Below are 18,770 nucleotides of genomic sequence, written 5' to 3'. Positions count from 1 at the left end.
ATACATACATACATGCATACATACATACTGTACATACATACATAAATACATACATACATACATACATACATATATACTGTACATACCTACATACATACATACTGCACATACCATACATACATACATACATACGTACATACATACTGTACATACCATACATACATACATACATACATACATACATACATACATACATACTGTACATACATACATAAATACATACATACATACATACATATATACTGTACATACCTACATACATACATACTGCACATACCATACATACATACATACATACATACATACGTACATACATACTGTACATACCATACATACACACATACATACATACATACTGTACATACCGTACATACATACATACATACATACATACATATATACTGTACATACCTACATACATACATACTGTACATACCGTACATACATACATACATACATACTGTACATACCGTACATACATACATACACACATACATACTGTACATACCGTACATACATACATACATACATACATACTGTACATACCGTACATACATACATACATACATATATGCATACATACTGTACATACCATACATACATACAAACATACATACATACTGTACATACCGTACATACATACATACACACATACATACATACATACACACATACATACATGCATACATACACACATACATACATACATACATACACACATACATACATGCATACATACACACATACATACATGCATACATACACACATACATACATACATACATACATACATACATACACATTTTCCGTCCATTATTTCCTCCATCTTATATAGATTTTATATATAAATTCTTATATAATGAAATGGATTACATAGTACTGTTGGAATGACAGTAGCACAATGATAAGGTTGTAAATACCAAAATTACCTCAAGTTCTCGAATGCAGTGTTTCTTTACTAGCCTGTCGAACATCTCTTCTGTGAAACATCTGATGCGAGTTAAGATGACGCTGCTTATGGTGCACATTGTATGCCAGTGCTAGTTTGGCCGGTTCTCTCTTTCTACTGAAACAAATAATGTGGGTGAAGGACCATAACGGTTCGAGGAAAGGTATGAAGACAGCACCAGAGGAAGGATACAGCTCGGTGATGAGGATAAGTCGGCTCTTGGTCTCAAATGCATCATGGAGCTTGATAATGTGTTTGTAATCGAGTTGTGAGAGGATTTGCAGTTCTCTTCGAGCCTCGGCCTTGTGCTTTGCACCACACGACACAAACTTGGCAGCAAACTGTGCCCCCGTTGCCCTCTCCACCACCCGCTTTACAACGGAAAATGCGCCCCTGTGCAGGAATGAAGAACGCAAGTGATCAACAACGTGAGGGTGAAGTTTTGAACTGTACAATTGCAACCGAGCCATTATCCAACAAATCACACCGGTTTAAGTACTGTACTCAAAAACAAAACTGTTTGGAAAAGTGACCTGACATACAGGTCCAACTACAAATGGTTGAAAAGGAAAGGAAACTTTAAAGGAAGACGAAGCTTGCTTCTACATTTACACAGGAACAGTCAGAGGAACTTCCAATAGCTGAGAGTATCTACATCTTGGAAGTCAGCAAGGACTTTTAGAAGAGATCCCAGTTGGAGTAGAGGAAGTGAGGAAACATCTAGAAAAAAAATTAAGGGATATTAATGCTCCAGGGCCCTGATAATATGCACCCAAGAGTATTGAGGGAGGTGGCATAGCAGATAAGAGTGGTGTTAGCGGATATCATTAATAGCTTATTGGAGTCAGGACAGGTACCGGAGGATTGGAGAGGAGCAAATGAAACACCGTTATTTTAAAAATAATCTAGAATTGGGAAACTTTCGACCTGTCAGATTGACTGCAGTTGTGGTAAATGTGTTGAAGTCATTATAGTGGGGCGGCTTAGCCCAAATATTCAAAAGAATTGTGCATTTTGTGATACAAGCACCAAATTTGGCACAAATGTACATTAATATGTTGCGAACATTTTCAGATATTGGGCCACTTGAAATTCCGTAATTTTTTTTTTCAAATTTTTTCAAATTTCGTAATTTCAAATTTTTCGGGTGACACCGTCACAATTTCGGTCTTCGAGGCCGGCCGATAGGCAAAGTGTGACCGGAAGGGACGAGGTTCTCCTGACCACGTGGCCCTCGATCTGGGAAGCGAGAGGCGTTCCATTAGTGGACGCGCCCCTCACGCCCGACTTTTGGGCGGCCCCGGCAGGCCGTTTGTTTTGACGTTCCGTGACAGGCCCCGCACCCCCACCTCCGGGCCGACCGGAAGCTTGTGCTGAGTACATCATACCTGAACAACTCAGTGAGGCAGAACACAGCAGTGCACACCAGGGTGACCCCTTCAGTGCATAAACCAATTAACCTGTCCACTGCAGGGCATATAGAAATGAAGTTATTTTCTGCATATAATAATAATATAAGTTCAGTTCTATATAACAATTTCTGTTATCACCACTACCACTACAACTACCACTACTACAAGCTTTGTCTGGAATTTTGTGGACTAACAGACAAACAGACATACAGACAAGCTGGGATCAAAACATTACCTCCTTCCACCATTGAGTGTAGAGGTAAACATCATGGAAATTATATCATGCCCTAGATTTAATTCATGCTTACCCGTGTATTTGCTTCACTGGTTCACAAGGTCTTTTGCATACATGTAATTCAGACTCTCGTCTTCATTGCTGACCACACAATGTTCGCAACATATTAATGTACATTTGTGCCAAATTTGGTGCTTGTATCACAAAATGCACAATTCTTTTGAATATTTGGGCTAAGCCGCCCCACTATATCGGCCGGCCTCGAAGACCGAAATTGTGACGGTGTCACCCGAAAAATTTGAAATTACGAAATTTGAAAAAATTTGAAAAAAAAAATTGCAGAATTTCAAGTGGCCCAATATCTGAAAATGTTCGCAACATATTAATGTACATTTGTGCCAAATTTGGTGCTTGTATCACAAAATGCACAACAGGTTTGCTATGCTGCTACACTATTAGTTAAGGAACCGATAGGGAACCATTTAAATTATTTCTAACTAATTAAAAGCAGTCGGCACAGATTTACGAAAGGAAAGTCCTCAAACAAATTTACTGGAGTTCTATGAGGCAGTTTCAAACTGATTGGGTGATGGAAGTGCAGTGGATGTAGTATATCTCGACTTTGAGAAGGCAAATGAGAAGGGACTACATAGAAAGTTGTGAGCAAAGTGAGGTCTTGTGGAGTGGCTGGTAGAGAAGCTAAATGAATGGAAAACTGGATTATGATAGTAAGCAAAGAGTCGTTGTGAACAGGAGGATATCTGGTTGGGAGGATGTAAGTAGTGGGGTATCTCAGGGAATAGTGCAAGGACTATTATTATTCATTACTAGCAAATACCACCTGTCGTTTCGCAGATGGGAATATAAAGAGAGGGGTGTGTGAGGGAGATGGGGAGAGAGGGGGAGGAGAATAAGAGAGGAGGGGAGAGGAAGGAGGGGGGATAGAGAGGAGGGGGGATAGAAAGGAGGGGGGATAGAGAGGAGGGGGGATAGAGAGGAGGGGGTAGAGAGAGGATGGGGGGAAAGAGAGAGAGGATGGAGGAACGTATAATAAAGTATAATAATAAAGTATAATAATAAAGTATAACAATAAAGCATAATATTCGTCTTATATGTAAAATAAATCAAACCTGCCGATCTCTTCCTTCACATCGAAAAAGTCCAAAAGGCGCCGCATTCTCCTGAGCAATTCCTCATCGGTGACTTCCTCCCTTTCTGCCAGTAAAATCAAAATGAGCACAATCTCTGCTTTTTAATTGATTAAAGGGGTACCTTTAATCAAACTCACAGTTTGTGTGGAAAAAAAGCTATTAAAGTCCTTTCACCTGCCATGTGTACCTGTATGCAGGCTCAAGTCCGCTTTGCAGGAACATTCTCCAGCGATGTTCCGTGCGGTGCAGGTGTACACACCACAGTCGGACTCTGTCACGTTCAGCAGCACCAGGGAACACTCGCTGTCTTCGTAAACGAAGCTCAGGTGGTTGCTCTCGGCGAGTAACTCGTCATCCTGGTAGGAAGGGGAATTTTTTAAATCATTGCCTCACTCAGTTAACTAGAACGAAGGTGCAATTTGTGCCTGACCAACATGGATCTTCCAACAAGCTTTACAATGGTGGAGAAAGGAACACAACGGGAAACCAGGCAGTTCCTATTCGGAGAGTTATCAGTACCATGGGAGGAGAAAATGGAGGAGATGCATGAGAGTAAAAGCGGAAGGTACAGCAAGCTAGGATGTAGAGTGTAGGGAGAAGGGTTGTCACATTCTGTATATTGTCAGCCATTTGATATGCGGGGTGCAGAGGATATGTTGGTAACTAGTAGGTCATGTCTTCCTGGCACGACTTCGAAGAAGTGGGAAAGCAAGAGGAAAGATGTGTGAGAAAAGTGGTTCAGGTAGCGCTGAAAGACTCAATCTGGATTTGGAGGAAGTTTATGGAGGCAGATCAAGTGGTGTAGGTTGTGAGGCTAGTTGTTTGGTGGTTCCCATTGCCCCAGCATTTATTTCAGGTGTAGTGTATTTGACAGTGAAAGACGTATAAATATGTATATGTGGTGTTATTACCCAGCGCTCACAAATAAAATAGCAGGGTTAGGCATTCGGTTGCATCCGTACGTGTGGTGTAAGTGTCTGCATTTTTAAAAATCATTTTCTCGGCAACCGTTGGTCCGATTGACATGAAATTTTACCATACGCCAGTATAATTTTTTTTGTCATAATTATGACATCATAGGTCACGTGGCACATACGCCATTTTGGAAAAACGTTACGCCTCCATATCTCCGAAACCGCCCAAACGAAAAACCGCCCAACCGAAACCGAAAAAATTGAAACAAGGCTCATTGTCAAGTACTCCTCATGGGGAATAAGATATGTTAATGATTATGTAATTGGTGCCCTTGTTATGACATCATAATTCGACAAGTATAACGCTTTATCCAATTAGCATTCATTTCTTTTTATCTGCAACTGTTGGTCTGATATACACTAAATTTTCACCATAGGAGCACCTCCTCCGATATAATTTTTTAATGATAATTAAGACATAATATGTCACGTGGTACAGGTGCCATCTTGTAAAAACCGAAAAACGTTGCACCTCTATATCTCCAAAACTGCTTCATGGAAAAACTTGAAACGTGGCTCATTGTAAAGAACTCCGCATGGGGAATAAGTGTTGTTAATGATGACATTGAGAATAGAAATTTGTTATGTCATCACACACGTGGTCTGGCAGACATATTGGATGAAGGAAAAAAAAAACCTTCAAAAACAGAAGAGTTAGCTTGCACCAAGTTGACTGCGCAGGGTAAGTAGTCCATGAATACCATCTAGTTTTTCTCTGTGTTGTGCCCTGAGTGGCTGTGGGTGGTGGTATATATGTATGTATGCACAGGCAATTGCAACATGTAGGTGCATGTTTGTCTCTGCTGGCCTACCTCGGTGGACTGTATCAAAGTTGAAGGGCTGAAACGGGATGATACTGGAGAATTTGACTGAAGGCTGAATCAGCTAAGCATGCATGTCATCCAGGTATGTTTTGTTTTGAATGTGTGTGTGTGGGTGTGTTTGTATGTGTGTGTTTGTTACACTAGGAAAAGTGAAAAGTACCCGTCGCGTTGCTGACAGCTTTAATTAAGAGACAGCATGGTGTACTTCATAAACATTCTGCTCTATTCACGTTATCATTTCCCGAGGTCATCTTCCATCTGCTTAGAAGTAAGCAAAAACCATGGTAATCAACCATCCTTTATGCTTATATATGCTATGAGAAAAAATCACTTCCGCTTTGCTACGAAGCTCAGCGTTGGATAATTGGGTTTGAATCTCCGCTTAAAATGAGTGAAATGAAGCATTTTGATGTTTTTTGTTATTATTCACTCAAATTTCAGCATCACCGTAATGCATATTGTTAAGTTGTTTCAACTTTCTTTATATCATTTATATAACTTTGTTGTGCGCTCAAAGTTTCACTCGTCCGAGATTTTCACAATATGAAGCTCTGTGTCAAATGTGGCGATTCTCGCTGCCCTAGTTGTTCAGTTATTCTGCCGACAAACAAACAAGCACACAAACAAGCACATCGCAATACTCGGCCACTCGGCCTACGGTCAGGGCACGAATAATAAACCAGTCTTGAGCTGAGTCATACGAATAATAAAAAAACACCGCACTGGACTACCTTGATTGAGTTAGTTAGATGAATAAATGAATTTTTCTTCAATTGGAGAACACCACACCACTAAAGAGGCGTAGCTGCAATGTATGTAAGATGCTGGAGAATAAAAATATTTGTAAATAAACAAGATAAATGATATGGATTTCTTTATTAAAGATAGTTTTTCAAACAACTGCATCCTCGCTGCAATGTCTGCATCTTATTTAACTCCAAACACCATAAAATAAGCCATTCCTCCTTACCCTCCTCCTTGGAATGCAGAATTTCATCCTCGGATTATCTTACAAACAAGAAAAGATTTAGCAATATATTACTACTGTACAGAACCGTACAATGTACTTCAAGAAAAAAAGGTGAATGATGGTTGTTATCATGTAAATAAATAAAACATTAACAGGTACAGTATCAATTGCCGGTGTGTGCCCCGGTTTAGAATAGGTACACCGTATCCCTGCGTGTCTTAAGAGACGACTAATGGGTTGGCGTCAGGAAGGGCATCCGGCCATGAAAACATTGCCTCAAAAAGGGAACCATGATGATTGTCATGGGGCCCGCAAGCCTAACCCCTGCTCTAGCAGGGAAAATGGCCTTAAAAAGGGAATTTTTTCTTTTATAGATACAGTATCACTCATCGAGCTAAGTAGATAAGGTGTCCATATTACCCCCTCTTTAGTAATCCAGAGTCCTACTGTCAGTATGGACAACAAGCATGCCAAAAAAGGAATCAAGATGGAAAATGTAATATTCACTGTATTAAAGTGAAAATAACTATTCAAGTAAACTTTGGGTTCAGCCATCTCACTCATGCAAGCATTTACTTGGAGCTTACTTTAAACCACAGAACATCTGGTAGTGGTCTTCCCTCAACAACCACCGTGAAGTGAGCCGTCTGTCCACACACTGCTTCCACGTCTTCCATGATGTCTTCAAAATGTGGTGGTTCTGAGGGAAGCCACACAAGAGGATGGAAGATGGCATCGGAGCTAGGTGATGCCCAGGTTACACAGTCTGAGTTTACTGGAATTTTAACAGCAATGTATTACCTCACCAGAAAGGTGGGCGGAAGTTATCTTTTCACCCCTGTTTGTCTGTATGTCTGTATGTTTGTGAGCGGGATATCTCAAAACGTTATGGACAGATTTGGATGAAACTTGGTGAACAGTTTGGGTGTATGACAAGGACTAATTGATTAGATTTGAGTGAAGATCCGGATCCGGATACAAGAAGTTCTTACATGATCCTTCACAATTGAGAGATGGGGCCAGAAACGATATATGTATATTTATATATACATACATACAACATGCATTTTAAGGCCATTTTCCCTGCTAGAGCGGGGGTTAGCCTTGCAGTCCCCATGACAATCTTCTCCATTTTGCCCTATTTTCTGCATCTCTCCTTGTTAACCACTGGTAATTCCCTGTTTGTCGTTAAAGGCGGCAAAAAGGGTTGGCGTCAGGAAGGGCATCCGGCCGTAAAACATTGCTTCAAATAGGGGACCGAAAAACAACAACAACCACGGTTCCCGAAAAGGGCCAACCCCCGCTTTGCGGGGGAAAATGGCCTCTGAAGGTGGTTATTTTATATCTCCTTGTTAACCCCCTTGCCCGCATTTCTTCTTCCACCATCTTTAGCCAAGTCTTTCTCGGTCTTCCCCGTCCTCTACTTCCTTCTACATTCATTTCCATCTCAACCAGTCACTTTCATCCTTCCTCAACACATGACCAAACCATCTCAACCTGTACCTCTTCACAGCATCCATCACAGGCTCTATTCCCATCATCTTTCGCAATTCATCATTTGTCTTCCTCTCTCTCAACGATACTCCACACATCCACCAAACCATTATATATATACTAGCAGAAGTACCCGGCATTGCCGGGTGGGGGAGGGGAGTGGGAGGGGAAAGGGGAGGGGTGGGGGAGGGGAAAGGGGAGGGGAGGGGAACGGGGGGTGAGCGAGCCCCTTGGCAAAGCGAGCGATTTTTTTTTTCATAGCATCATAGCATCATAGCGTCATAGCGTTCATAGCGTTTCATAGCGTTCATATCGTTCATATCGTTCATAGCGTCATAGCGTTCATAGCGTCATAGCGATTTTTTTTTCCATAACGTCATAGCATCATATCGTTCATAGCGTTCATAGCGTTTCATAGCGTCATAGCGTTCATAGCGTCATAGCGATTTTTTTTTTCATAGCATCATAGCGTCATAGCGTTCATATCGTTCATAGCGTCATAGCGTTCATATCGTTCATATCGTTCATAGCGTCATAGCGTTCATAGCGTCATAGCGATTTTTTTTTTCATAGCATCATAGCATCATAGCGTCATAGCGTTCATAGCGTTTCATAGCGTCATAGCGATTTTTTTTTTCATAGCATCATAGCGTCATAGCGTTCATAGCGTTCATAGCGTTCATAGCGTTTCATAGCGTCATAGCGATTTTTTTTTTTCATAGCGTCATAGCGTCATAGCGTTCATAGCGTCATAGCGTTCATAGCGTTCATAGCGTCATAGCGTTCATAGCGTCATAGCGATTTTTTTTTTCATAGCGTCATAGCGTTCATAGCGTCATAGCGTTCATAGCGTCATATCGTTCATAGCGTTTCATAGCGTCATAGCGATTTTTTTTTTCATAGCGTCATAGCGTCATAGCGTTCATAGTGTCATAGCGTTCATAGTGTCATAGCGTTCATAGCGTCATATCGTTCATAGCGTCATCGCGTTCATAGCGTCATAGCGTCATCACGTGATCGCTCTGAGCGAGCTCTGAGCGTCATAGCGATTTTTTTTTTCATAGCGTCATAGCGTTCATAGCGTTCATAGCGTCATATCGTTCATAGCGTCATAGCGTTCATAGCGTCATAGCGTCATCACGTGATCGCTCTGAGCGAATCAACGCCCACCTGCTCTGATTCCGTTGATTCCATGCGCTGAAATGCGCTGAGGTAAATATGAATAAAAAATATGGATCGTCAAATATTTTGAGTTCGGCCATGTTCGTCCCAGGCTCAATGGCCATGTCTATGCCAAATATCAAGCACGTAAGCCGTTTAGGAGTCTATCGGTAACATTACACACACACACACACACACACACACACACACACACACACACACACACACACACACACACACACAAACTGTGTTTTATATATATAGATATAGATATATATATATATATATATATACATATATATATATATATAGATATATATATATATCACAATATCTCAAAAAGTCTTAGACGTATGATGATGAAACTTGGTGGATGAGTTGGATGAGTTGGGTAGGTGACAAGAACAAGCCGATTAGATTTTGATTCAGGTCCAGATGCAGACCCAGCCTATCAGTGGATAGAAAAGGTAAACTGTTTGGCCTGATGGAGGTATGCGCTCTACCGAGAGTGTTGTCCTAGTTGTAAAGTGATCTAAGGCTCGTGGAAGAACCTCTTTAAAACAAAGACATTAGGAGACATCAATGGTCTCAAAGTTTTACATGAATTTAAACAAAGTTAGTAGACGATGGATAAATAAACACAAGATATGGGATTTGAAAAGAAACAGGGATCCCAGCTTCATGAGGTAAGTGCTCAAATGTAAATGCTAAACAGACCATCCCATTGCCACGTGTATCGGAGGCCATGTAAGCCTCTGTTATGTTCACCACATGGTCGGGCAACATTAAATTTGACTGTGGTACTGAATGTTCTCAGCACTGATACAAAATACTATACAATCAAATCAGGTATATGGCACACATTAAACCAACAATACATTACAATATTATTGGAAACAACAGTTTCCATCTCACTAATACATTTGATTCTCACAAGGTTGTTCTGAAAAGCACTTCTTTGATCAGCCGGTGGGTCTTTGTAAACATTGTTAATAAAGAATGTGATTGCCACAAAATAAACTTATAGAGCATGGATTTTAATATTTACACATCGTTGCCGAGAATAACTACGTATTATAACAAATTTACAATGTTCAGCATCAGGTAATGTGGCAGCGGAGGATTCACCAAGCACTGTACGTACAAGGCATTCAGAAACCACTTTTAGACCAAGTCACAAGCCTCAGTTACAAAATATAGTCACAAAGCATAGTCCCAAATCACAACCACGGAAGGTGCCCGTTATAATGCGGTTTTGTTAAACAGGGGTCGACGACCTTTCTTGCGCATCATGGAACGATACAACTCGCATGCCCGCCATCTTGCTGTGTGACACGTACTCGACCATCGTAACTTTTTATCTGGTTTATCAGTGCCATCCATTGAAACCATGAGTGGTAAGCGACCAACCATTGATAATAGTGCTTCAGTGAGCGAGAAAAAAAGGAAATCTATTTCGTTGGTTGTTAAATTAGAAGTATCAGAGCAATATGAAAAAGGTGAACATGCTTAGGACAAAGGACGCACTCTTTGTCTTTCTGAATCCATATTAAGGACAATCCGTGCAAATGCCGATAAAATCAAAGCAAGTTGCAAAAGTGTTATCCCTTTAAGTGCTTATGAAAATAAGTCTGCACGAACAACCCCAATAGAAGACATGGAAAGGCTGGTGAGTACCTGGATTGAACACCTGAAACAACAAAACATTGTCTCTATCTCTCTATCACACACAACCCTCACATTTTACATTATTTCTTATGGGAAAATAGTTTTCGCAAAACGCGATTTCACTTGACACGGTACTTTTCAGGGACGCATTTACCGTGTTAAGCAAGGAATTACTGCATTAAATATGTAGCAAACCACAACCACAAAAGGATGAGTTAGAGACTAGAGATTATATCTTGAGTAAGTTGAATATTAGTGGGGCATATGTGTGATAAAATTGTGGCTTTTGTGGTAAAAGCATCAAAATTGATATGGCTCAAGTTTAATATGTACTAAATGATTTCATCAGATATAGTGCAAAGCTAAATATTTCCCCTGATGCCCATAAATGGGGAAAAATCCAAGATGGCCACCGCACAATTTGTGAAAATCCATTAAGTCGCATATCTTCGGCAATTTATGACATAAAAACATTAATGAAGTGTCCTTTTCTGTTTTCAGACACAAGGAATCCAATGCCACCATCATTATTCTAAAAACATGCACAGCTATTAATTTTATGAATCAAGTATTTTTTATTTCTTTTTTTTGCAGATGGCTGAGCAGATGGAGCCTGCATCATGTCAACAAAGAAGAGGTGCAAGCTTCTTCACAGTGAGAGTCTGCAGTCATATACGTATATAAGAGACACCATATACTATTGATTGGATCCTGTGTGACTTGTGTCAAGAACATTCTTCCGCTCCACTTCTGTGTCCAGCAAATTCTAAATGGAAAGATGTTGCAGCTGGCTATGACAATTCTGGTGACAATTTGACAAATTCCCGTGAACTTGGCAAGCAGCCAGTGCCAGTAGACATACCAGCTTGATGAAGGAGATGGCATTGCGACCACTCTGTCCAGAAATCGTGTTCAATGTCATACATCCTGTCACCTGAAGTGTTCTATCAGTCGACTGGCAAGAGTACTAGGAACTGCTGCATCTACAAGTGAGGCAGAAGATCGCCCATATATCTGTTGACAGGCGACACATAGAGATGTCATAAGTCCTCATGAATGTCACAAATGTTTATTTTGGTACAAATTTGGAAGAGAATCTCGACCTCTTCAATATGTTATGACGCCGAAACTTACTCAGTGCATCAAACAATGTGCACTGAAACTACAAGATCAGAAATTGACAGCACAACTTAGCTCTGGTGTCCTCGTGGCACAGGATGCCAAATATCATTCTCAGTGCCTAGTAAAGCTGTACAATGTCAGCAGCCGGAAGAATAAGTATGTGAAGAAAACGAATACAGTTGGAGGTGAACGTAAAAGAGTTACACTGAAGCCTGGGCATGCGAGCAAGCAGGCCTGTCACGACCTGAGTCGTACACAAATTTGACTCCTGTGATAGGGAGGAACGAGTAAGCTCTCATCCCTTCCATTGGTAATGGTACTCTCACGGGTGATGCCCATCATGTAAAGACTGCCCTCGAAGATGAGAGGAAGTGGCAAAAAACAACAAAGCTGCTCATAAGCAAGGAGAACCAGAGCATCACTCATTCAATCTCCTGGGCTGCATTCCATGCAAATTCACAGCAATCAGGCAACTTTGACGTTACCATCACATGACTTCTGTCATTGGCCCCTGATGATTCCAAATCTGTGGCTATGATTCGTCATTCAATGGATGTTATCCAGCATGCTGTCAGGTTTCTGAAACCTGGACAGGTTGGATTGGATACCAGTGGATCAAAAAAGCTGTATTTTTATTGGGAACAGCCAATTTTAGTAGACAATTATCCTCATGAAGATTTATATGCATTTTATTTATTAATTTTTTTAGAATAAGTGATGGTGCCATTACATTCCTTGTGTCTCAAAACAGAAAAGGACATTTCATTCATGTTTTTATGTCATGAATTGCCGAAGATAAGCAACTTCACAGATTTCCGCAATTTGTGAGGTGGCCATCTTGGAATTTTCCCATTTATGGGTGTCAGGGCAAACATTTAGCTTGGCACTATATCGGAAATCATTTAGTGGATATTAAACATGATCTATACCAATTTTGGTGCTTTTACTACAAAAGCCACAATTCTTCTCAATTTCCTCACATATCTGCCACTATATATGATCATGGAAGTTACAAAACCTTTGTTTCTCTTTATCTCAATGTGACTTGATTATTTACGTTGTTACATTGTGTAGAATAATAATATTACAATAATATGAATTATAATAATAACTACCAGCAAGGGACAAGCCAACTTCACAGCTGCTCTGGCCATGGCAGTTCTGCACTCTGCATGTGTACACCCCAGTGTGGTTCCGTGTCACACGTGCCACCTCGAGTGTCACACGATCTCCCTCACCATCTCCATCATCCATGTGCAGGTTATATCCATCATTGTGCAACACAACAGGGTGGTTGTCTCTGTCGTGCACATATAGAGGAGAAGGGGAGGAAGGGGGCAAACATTTAGCAAAAAGAAAAGAGGTGAGGAGAGGGAAAGAACGCAGGGAGAGGGGTTGGAATCACTGAGATCGGTATCAGTCACAATATTCAATCAGTAAGCAAGGTAAACAAAGAAAGCATAAGAAAACTAGAACAATGCGACTGTGTTGCCAATATGCCTCCGCATAGTTCCACAATGGGTAGATGCCCTCGTTCACTGTCCTAAAAATAAACAAGCTTGAATTTAAATCCCTTGAGCTGTTTTCAAGTATCACATTTTCACCAGCCATGACAGGTTTCACATCGATCGGTGAAGCAGTTTCAGAGAAGGGATTTTTTTTTAAATACTGGCTTTCAAGCCAATATAGCTGCCATACCACATGACATATGCACTAAAAATGTACACTCTGCATATGTATGGGGAAGGGATCACGTTTGTGAAGTTTCGTGTTGATTGGATAAAGTTCGTTTTTCTATCCAAGATGGCGGCCAAACCACGTGACATACGACATCATCATTTTCAAATTATATGCAACAATGGTGTTAGATGATATTTGTAAAATTTCGCATCGATAGGGGTGAGCGGTTTCAGAGATATAATAATTTCATATTTTCCTTCAATCTAATATGGCTGCCACACCATGTGACCAATGATGTTTTTGTGATCATCTTTTAATCGCCATGCGATTACAATTATCGTAAAAACATTCTGCATGTGTGTCACTCCTACCCTGAAAGTTTCGTTTCAATCGGACATATGGTTGCTGAGAAAAACGAGGTTTAGCCCGTACGGACGGCCGGACAGACAACCTGAAAACATAATGCCTCTGGCGACTTCGTCGGCGGAGGCATAATTATGCAGGAAGTGCAATAGTGTCATATGAAAACATACAACCTAGAACGCATACTTCCACCAGGTTGAACAGGTTATGTTTTGGATCCCACTGATAGGCCGGATCAGGATCCAGACATTAACCAAAATCTAATCAGCTTGTTCTTGTCACCGATCCAACTCATCCACCAAGTTTTGTCATAATCTGTCCACAACTTGTTGAAATATCATGCCACATCGTTTTTGGTCCAATCCCTCAATGGTGGAGAATCACTGAATTGAATGGTGGAGTCCGTCCGTCCGTCAGTCTGTAAACACTTGAAACTTCTTCTCCGAAACCGATGATGGGATTGCGACCAAATTTGGCACAAATGATATTTGTTGTGTTGTGACTAAAGTTTGTTCACAACATTAAAACAAAATCGGGGTCTAAAGGGGTTTACCGGGGTCAAAGTGGGTCCAGGTTTGACCCCCCAAAATAGGTATTTGCTTTCTTCTCAGAAACTACACACACGATTTCGAAGAAACTTCACCACAACCTTAATCACACATGATGTACCAATGTTTGTTCAATGCATTAGAAAAATTGGGGTCTTAGGAAGTATATGGGGTTGGGGTAAGGAGGGGCAACCATTGAATTGAATAGCAACCATTGAATTGGCATTAGAAAAATTGGGGTCTAAGGAGGTATATGGGGTTTGGGTAGGGAGGGGGGTGGGGAAGGGAAGACCCCCAAAATAGGTATTTTTCTTTGTTTGTTTAAAGTCTTATGATTATGTTAGTATCATTCTACATGCTGCCCTGTCCTCTAGCAACCATTGAAATTGGTTGAAAATACCCTTGGTCGGTGCAGTATACTGTATATTCTACCAGGTGAGCGCCAGGAGTATTGCCCCTACGATTATTTTCATTATATCTCATATATACTGATAGTGCAGGACTGAAGCTGCACTCAATGCAGATGACGCACAGATTAACGTGTCCATCAAGAGAGCCTCGTGGGTGTTCCTAGAATGGCAACGTCTGCAAATAACTGTCTATGGAAGGCACACACAGCTCCTGCTGCAAACAGGCAATGATTGAATCGGACATATGCAATGTATTGTGAGAGGTAACAGGAATTCTACAGTGGCATAAATCACTTAAACCTTCAACATAGCACAAGTCATACTTATTTACACTCGGCCAATGTGCTGGGGGCTTCACATGATGTGCTCCCGGAGCAAGTCAAGTCATCGGCAGTGCGGAACCCCCTCATCAGTGTGACCAATCATTCAAATTCCTGTATCGACGCAGGTCTATTTTACAGATAGTGACAGTAATTTCACAATTCTTTCTTGTGAACCCCACGACGATATGTTCTTTCAGTCCCATCAAGTGTTTTGTTTATTGTCATGGATTGATATGTCAGTTACAGCACACAACATTCAGACTTATGATTAAGGGTGATGATCTAATTTTGGCAGCAGGTACAACCATTTCATTAACACTACTGGAAGCACCCACTCCCTACTAGCCCAGGAGCATTAGCCAAAAATGAAGGGGAAGCCTAGAAGAAATTAGTAGAAAGCTGATTTTTTTGCACAGAGCTCCAGAATGTCATGTGGATACCCACAGTACAAAGTCCCACGAATCCCACCTTGTGGCATTTTCAAAATTCAAGGTGGGGTGTGGAAAACGATGCACTTGCTACAAGTCTGGTCTGGAGTGTACCCTCTTGTGTACTGTTTGTAATGGCCATAATTGCAAAAACTCTCGGGACATTGATTTAGAGGGTGATAACAGTGTTTAAGTCAGGAATAAGAAAAGTGACATTCAGTTAACACGGTACTGTCCAAAACACTAGAATCAGGTTGGGATGACTGGGATCAAAGAGTTGGTCTGCTTTTGTGTCGTATTGTAATTAAATGTCAAATCCCCATGTGTTGTTTACCTCTTGCAGGCCTTGTGGTCACAATGTGAAACATTTTGCATTAAATAAAATAATAGCAAATTAAACTTATCATGATTTTGATGTTTTTTTGCATTACAGCAGCGGCAATTTTGTCAGCCATCTTGGATTATATCTACATATCATTATCTGAGGTCACTGAAATATATTCTATTAAAATCCTCGTGTGCTAAAACATATATTTAGCCACGAAAAGTACACTTTTATGAGGTTCTAGGCAGAAGTTATCCATATTTATGTATTTTCCATCCAACCGGCGGCCATCTTGAATTTTGAAAATGCCACAAGGTGGGACTCGTGGGACTTTATATTGTGGGCATCCACATGGTATTCTGAAGCTCTGTGCAAAAAATCAGCTTTCTACTAATTTCTTCTAGGTCCTAACCTAATGCTCCTGGGCTATACGGGTGCCGCCAGGGGTCATGTTATTACCTTATGATTATTATTCTGCTGACATATCCCTTTATTTGGGTAGTGCATACGCAACAGACCGCTGCCTCGATCGCTCCAGAAAATAAAAAATTAATCGGTTACGCATATGAAGCAAAAGCATGCATACTTCTTTTGTACATATACAATACATCATGCTTGTATAGATCAAGTAATTTCAATTTCACCCCCCTCTCACCCTCCTTCCCCCACCAAAGCAAGAAAATGCCAAGATGGGTGGAATGTTTTCTATTTATTTTTAAAAACTTGATGGAATCAAATGAAACTTGCACACACACAACTTCATTGTCCCCTCATCAATCCCTGGACGTTTCAGCTTCTTAGGTCAAATCCTCTTGGAGGGGTAGATGAAATGTACAACATACATACGTCATACATACAACATACTGTACTTTCCCTCCATTGTATATAGAGTAGCAGATAACCCGGTTCCACAGAGCTGTTGAAAAGGAATTAGCTTCCATTGTTTCCAATAGAGTGGAATATTTAAGGAGTTTGACAGGAATGTCCCTTGATAGGCAGGAACCAGTGGAAATACCGCATAATGTAAAATGTGTCTTCAAGTCTTCAACCCCTTTCTCCTTCAAGTCCTCAATCCCTCACCGGGATTGAGATATTACACAAGTTTTTGCATTACAATAATCACATAATATTACACATAATATTATTAAAAATTGCATAACATAGATATAACACAAGCACATTCTTACAACAGACAAATATGAGTATACAGATATTTAGATAAACAGACACACATAGACATATAGATTGATCGATAGATAGATAGACACACATATAGAGAGATAGATAGATAGACAGACATTTACTGACAGATAGAGACAGACACAGATAGATAGGTAGACACAGACAGACACACAGAGATAGATAAGATAGATAGACATACACACAGATAGATAGACAGACACACAAATAGAGAGACAGACAGACAGACAGACACATACAGATAGAAACACACACACACACACACACACACACACATACACTGCTAACATGCACATGAAAAGAAAGTGGAAGCATTAGTAAGGAGTCTGAGTTTCCGTTTGTCAGATAATTCGTTCGTTCCCAATAGAATGAAGTTTTCTCAGTGAATAAATGGACAAAAAGGAAATGATTCGTTGCACGGAATTGAAGGAATAATTTATTGTTATATTATTTATTTACTTATTGTTGGTGTGCAAACCAGCCACACGGATATTATACACCACCCGTTAAACTTCGTGCTTCTACTCACACAAGGAATTGTCAGAGTGTTCTTTTGCACACCTCACGTGCACGGAAAGAAGGTAGAGGCACGAGTATGGAATCCTAGGTTCGGTTTGTAAGGGAATTAGTGTGAAATTGTATTCCAAATCGTTTTTTTATTTATATTTTTGCGATTATTTTGCTTTGACAGCACAATAGTTACAAACTGTTAAGACAACTAAAGGTTTCTCAGTGAAGTGAATCTATGGAGAGGTAATTCCATCGATTTACTTTCATTGACAGAATTGACTGTCATTGACAATCATACATTGACAGAATTGACTGAATTGCTTGTGGTTATGATTTATTTTCCCTTCCGATAGGTGTGCAAACCAACGACTCTGAGCGTGCACAACAAAAATGTGCACAACAAAAAGCGTGCACAACAAAAAAACACCACGTGCACAACAAAAATAAATAGAACTCGAAATTGAATGAATATCGATATTTGTAAGCCTCTGTGTGCACTGTCTGGACCCAAGACCTCTTAAATGAGGTATCATTCAGCATTGTACGTGCTGTGGTTACGACTTTTACCCCGATCAGACACGGTCAGAAAACTTGCATTACAGTCACGTGAAAAAGTAAGTACAGTAGTACATACACCCCATGTAAAGTTTTGACTTTTTCAACATATTTAAACATACAGCTATTTGATCTTCATTTCAACAATATTGATAGATAAAGGTGATATAATATAACAAATATCATGAAACATTTACATTTTGTAGTCCATTGTATAATTTAAATAAACATAAATGCAAATTTTGCATGTGGAAAAAGTAAGTACACCCTTGGCTCTAATGGGGGTATTGCCCCCTTTGGCAGAAACAACCTCAAGTCGGCGTTTCTTATAACTGTCTACCAGTCTCTGACATCGACTGGGAGAAATTTTTGCCCACTCCTCCATGCAGAATTCTTTCAGCTGTGCGATGTTGGAGGGGTTTCTTGCATGCACAGCTCGTTTCAAATCCCCCCACAACGTCTCGATGG

At 40.4% G+C, this 18,770-nt stretch overlaps 1 protein-coding gene across 1 annotated transcript in view; it reads right to left on the bottom strand.

Annotated features, from left to right (window-relative positions):
• LOC137416499 (striated muscle-specific serine/threonine-protein kinase) overlaps positions 1–18,770 on the bottom strand; it is a 248,988-nt gene that overhangs the window by 116,247 nt on the left and 113,971 nt on the right. The window contains exons 12-17 of the mRNA XM_078785165.1: positions 13,076–13,260; positions 7,103–7,215; positions 3,935–4,103; positions 3,727–3,811; positions 1,142–1,342; positions 930–990 (exon numbers count right to left, since the gene is read on the bottom strand). Coding sequence (XP_078641291.1) covers positions 930–990; positions 1,142–1,342; positions 3,727–3,811; positions 3,935–4,103; positions 7,103–7,215; positions 13,076–13,260 — 814 coding nt within the window. The remainder of the gene's footprint in view (positions 1–929; positions 991–1,141; positions 1,343–3,726; positions 3,812–3,934; positions 4,104–7,102; positions 7,216–13,075; positions 13,261–18,770) is intronic.

Source organism: Myxine glutinosa, chromosome 10 (genome assembly GCF_964187855.1).
Source record: "Myxine glutinosa chromosome 10, kmMyxGlut1.1, whole genome shotgun sequence".
NCBI classification, from domain to species: domain Eukaryota; kingdom Metazoa; phylum Chordata; class Myxini; order Myxiniformes; family Myxinidae; genus Myxine; species Myxine glutinosa.
This window is presented reverse-complemented; position numbering and strand designations above follow the sequence as displayed.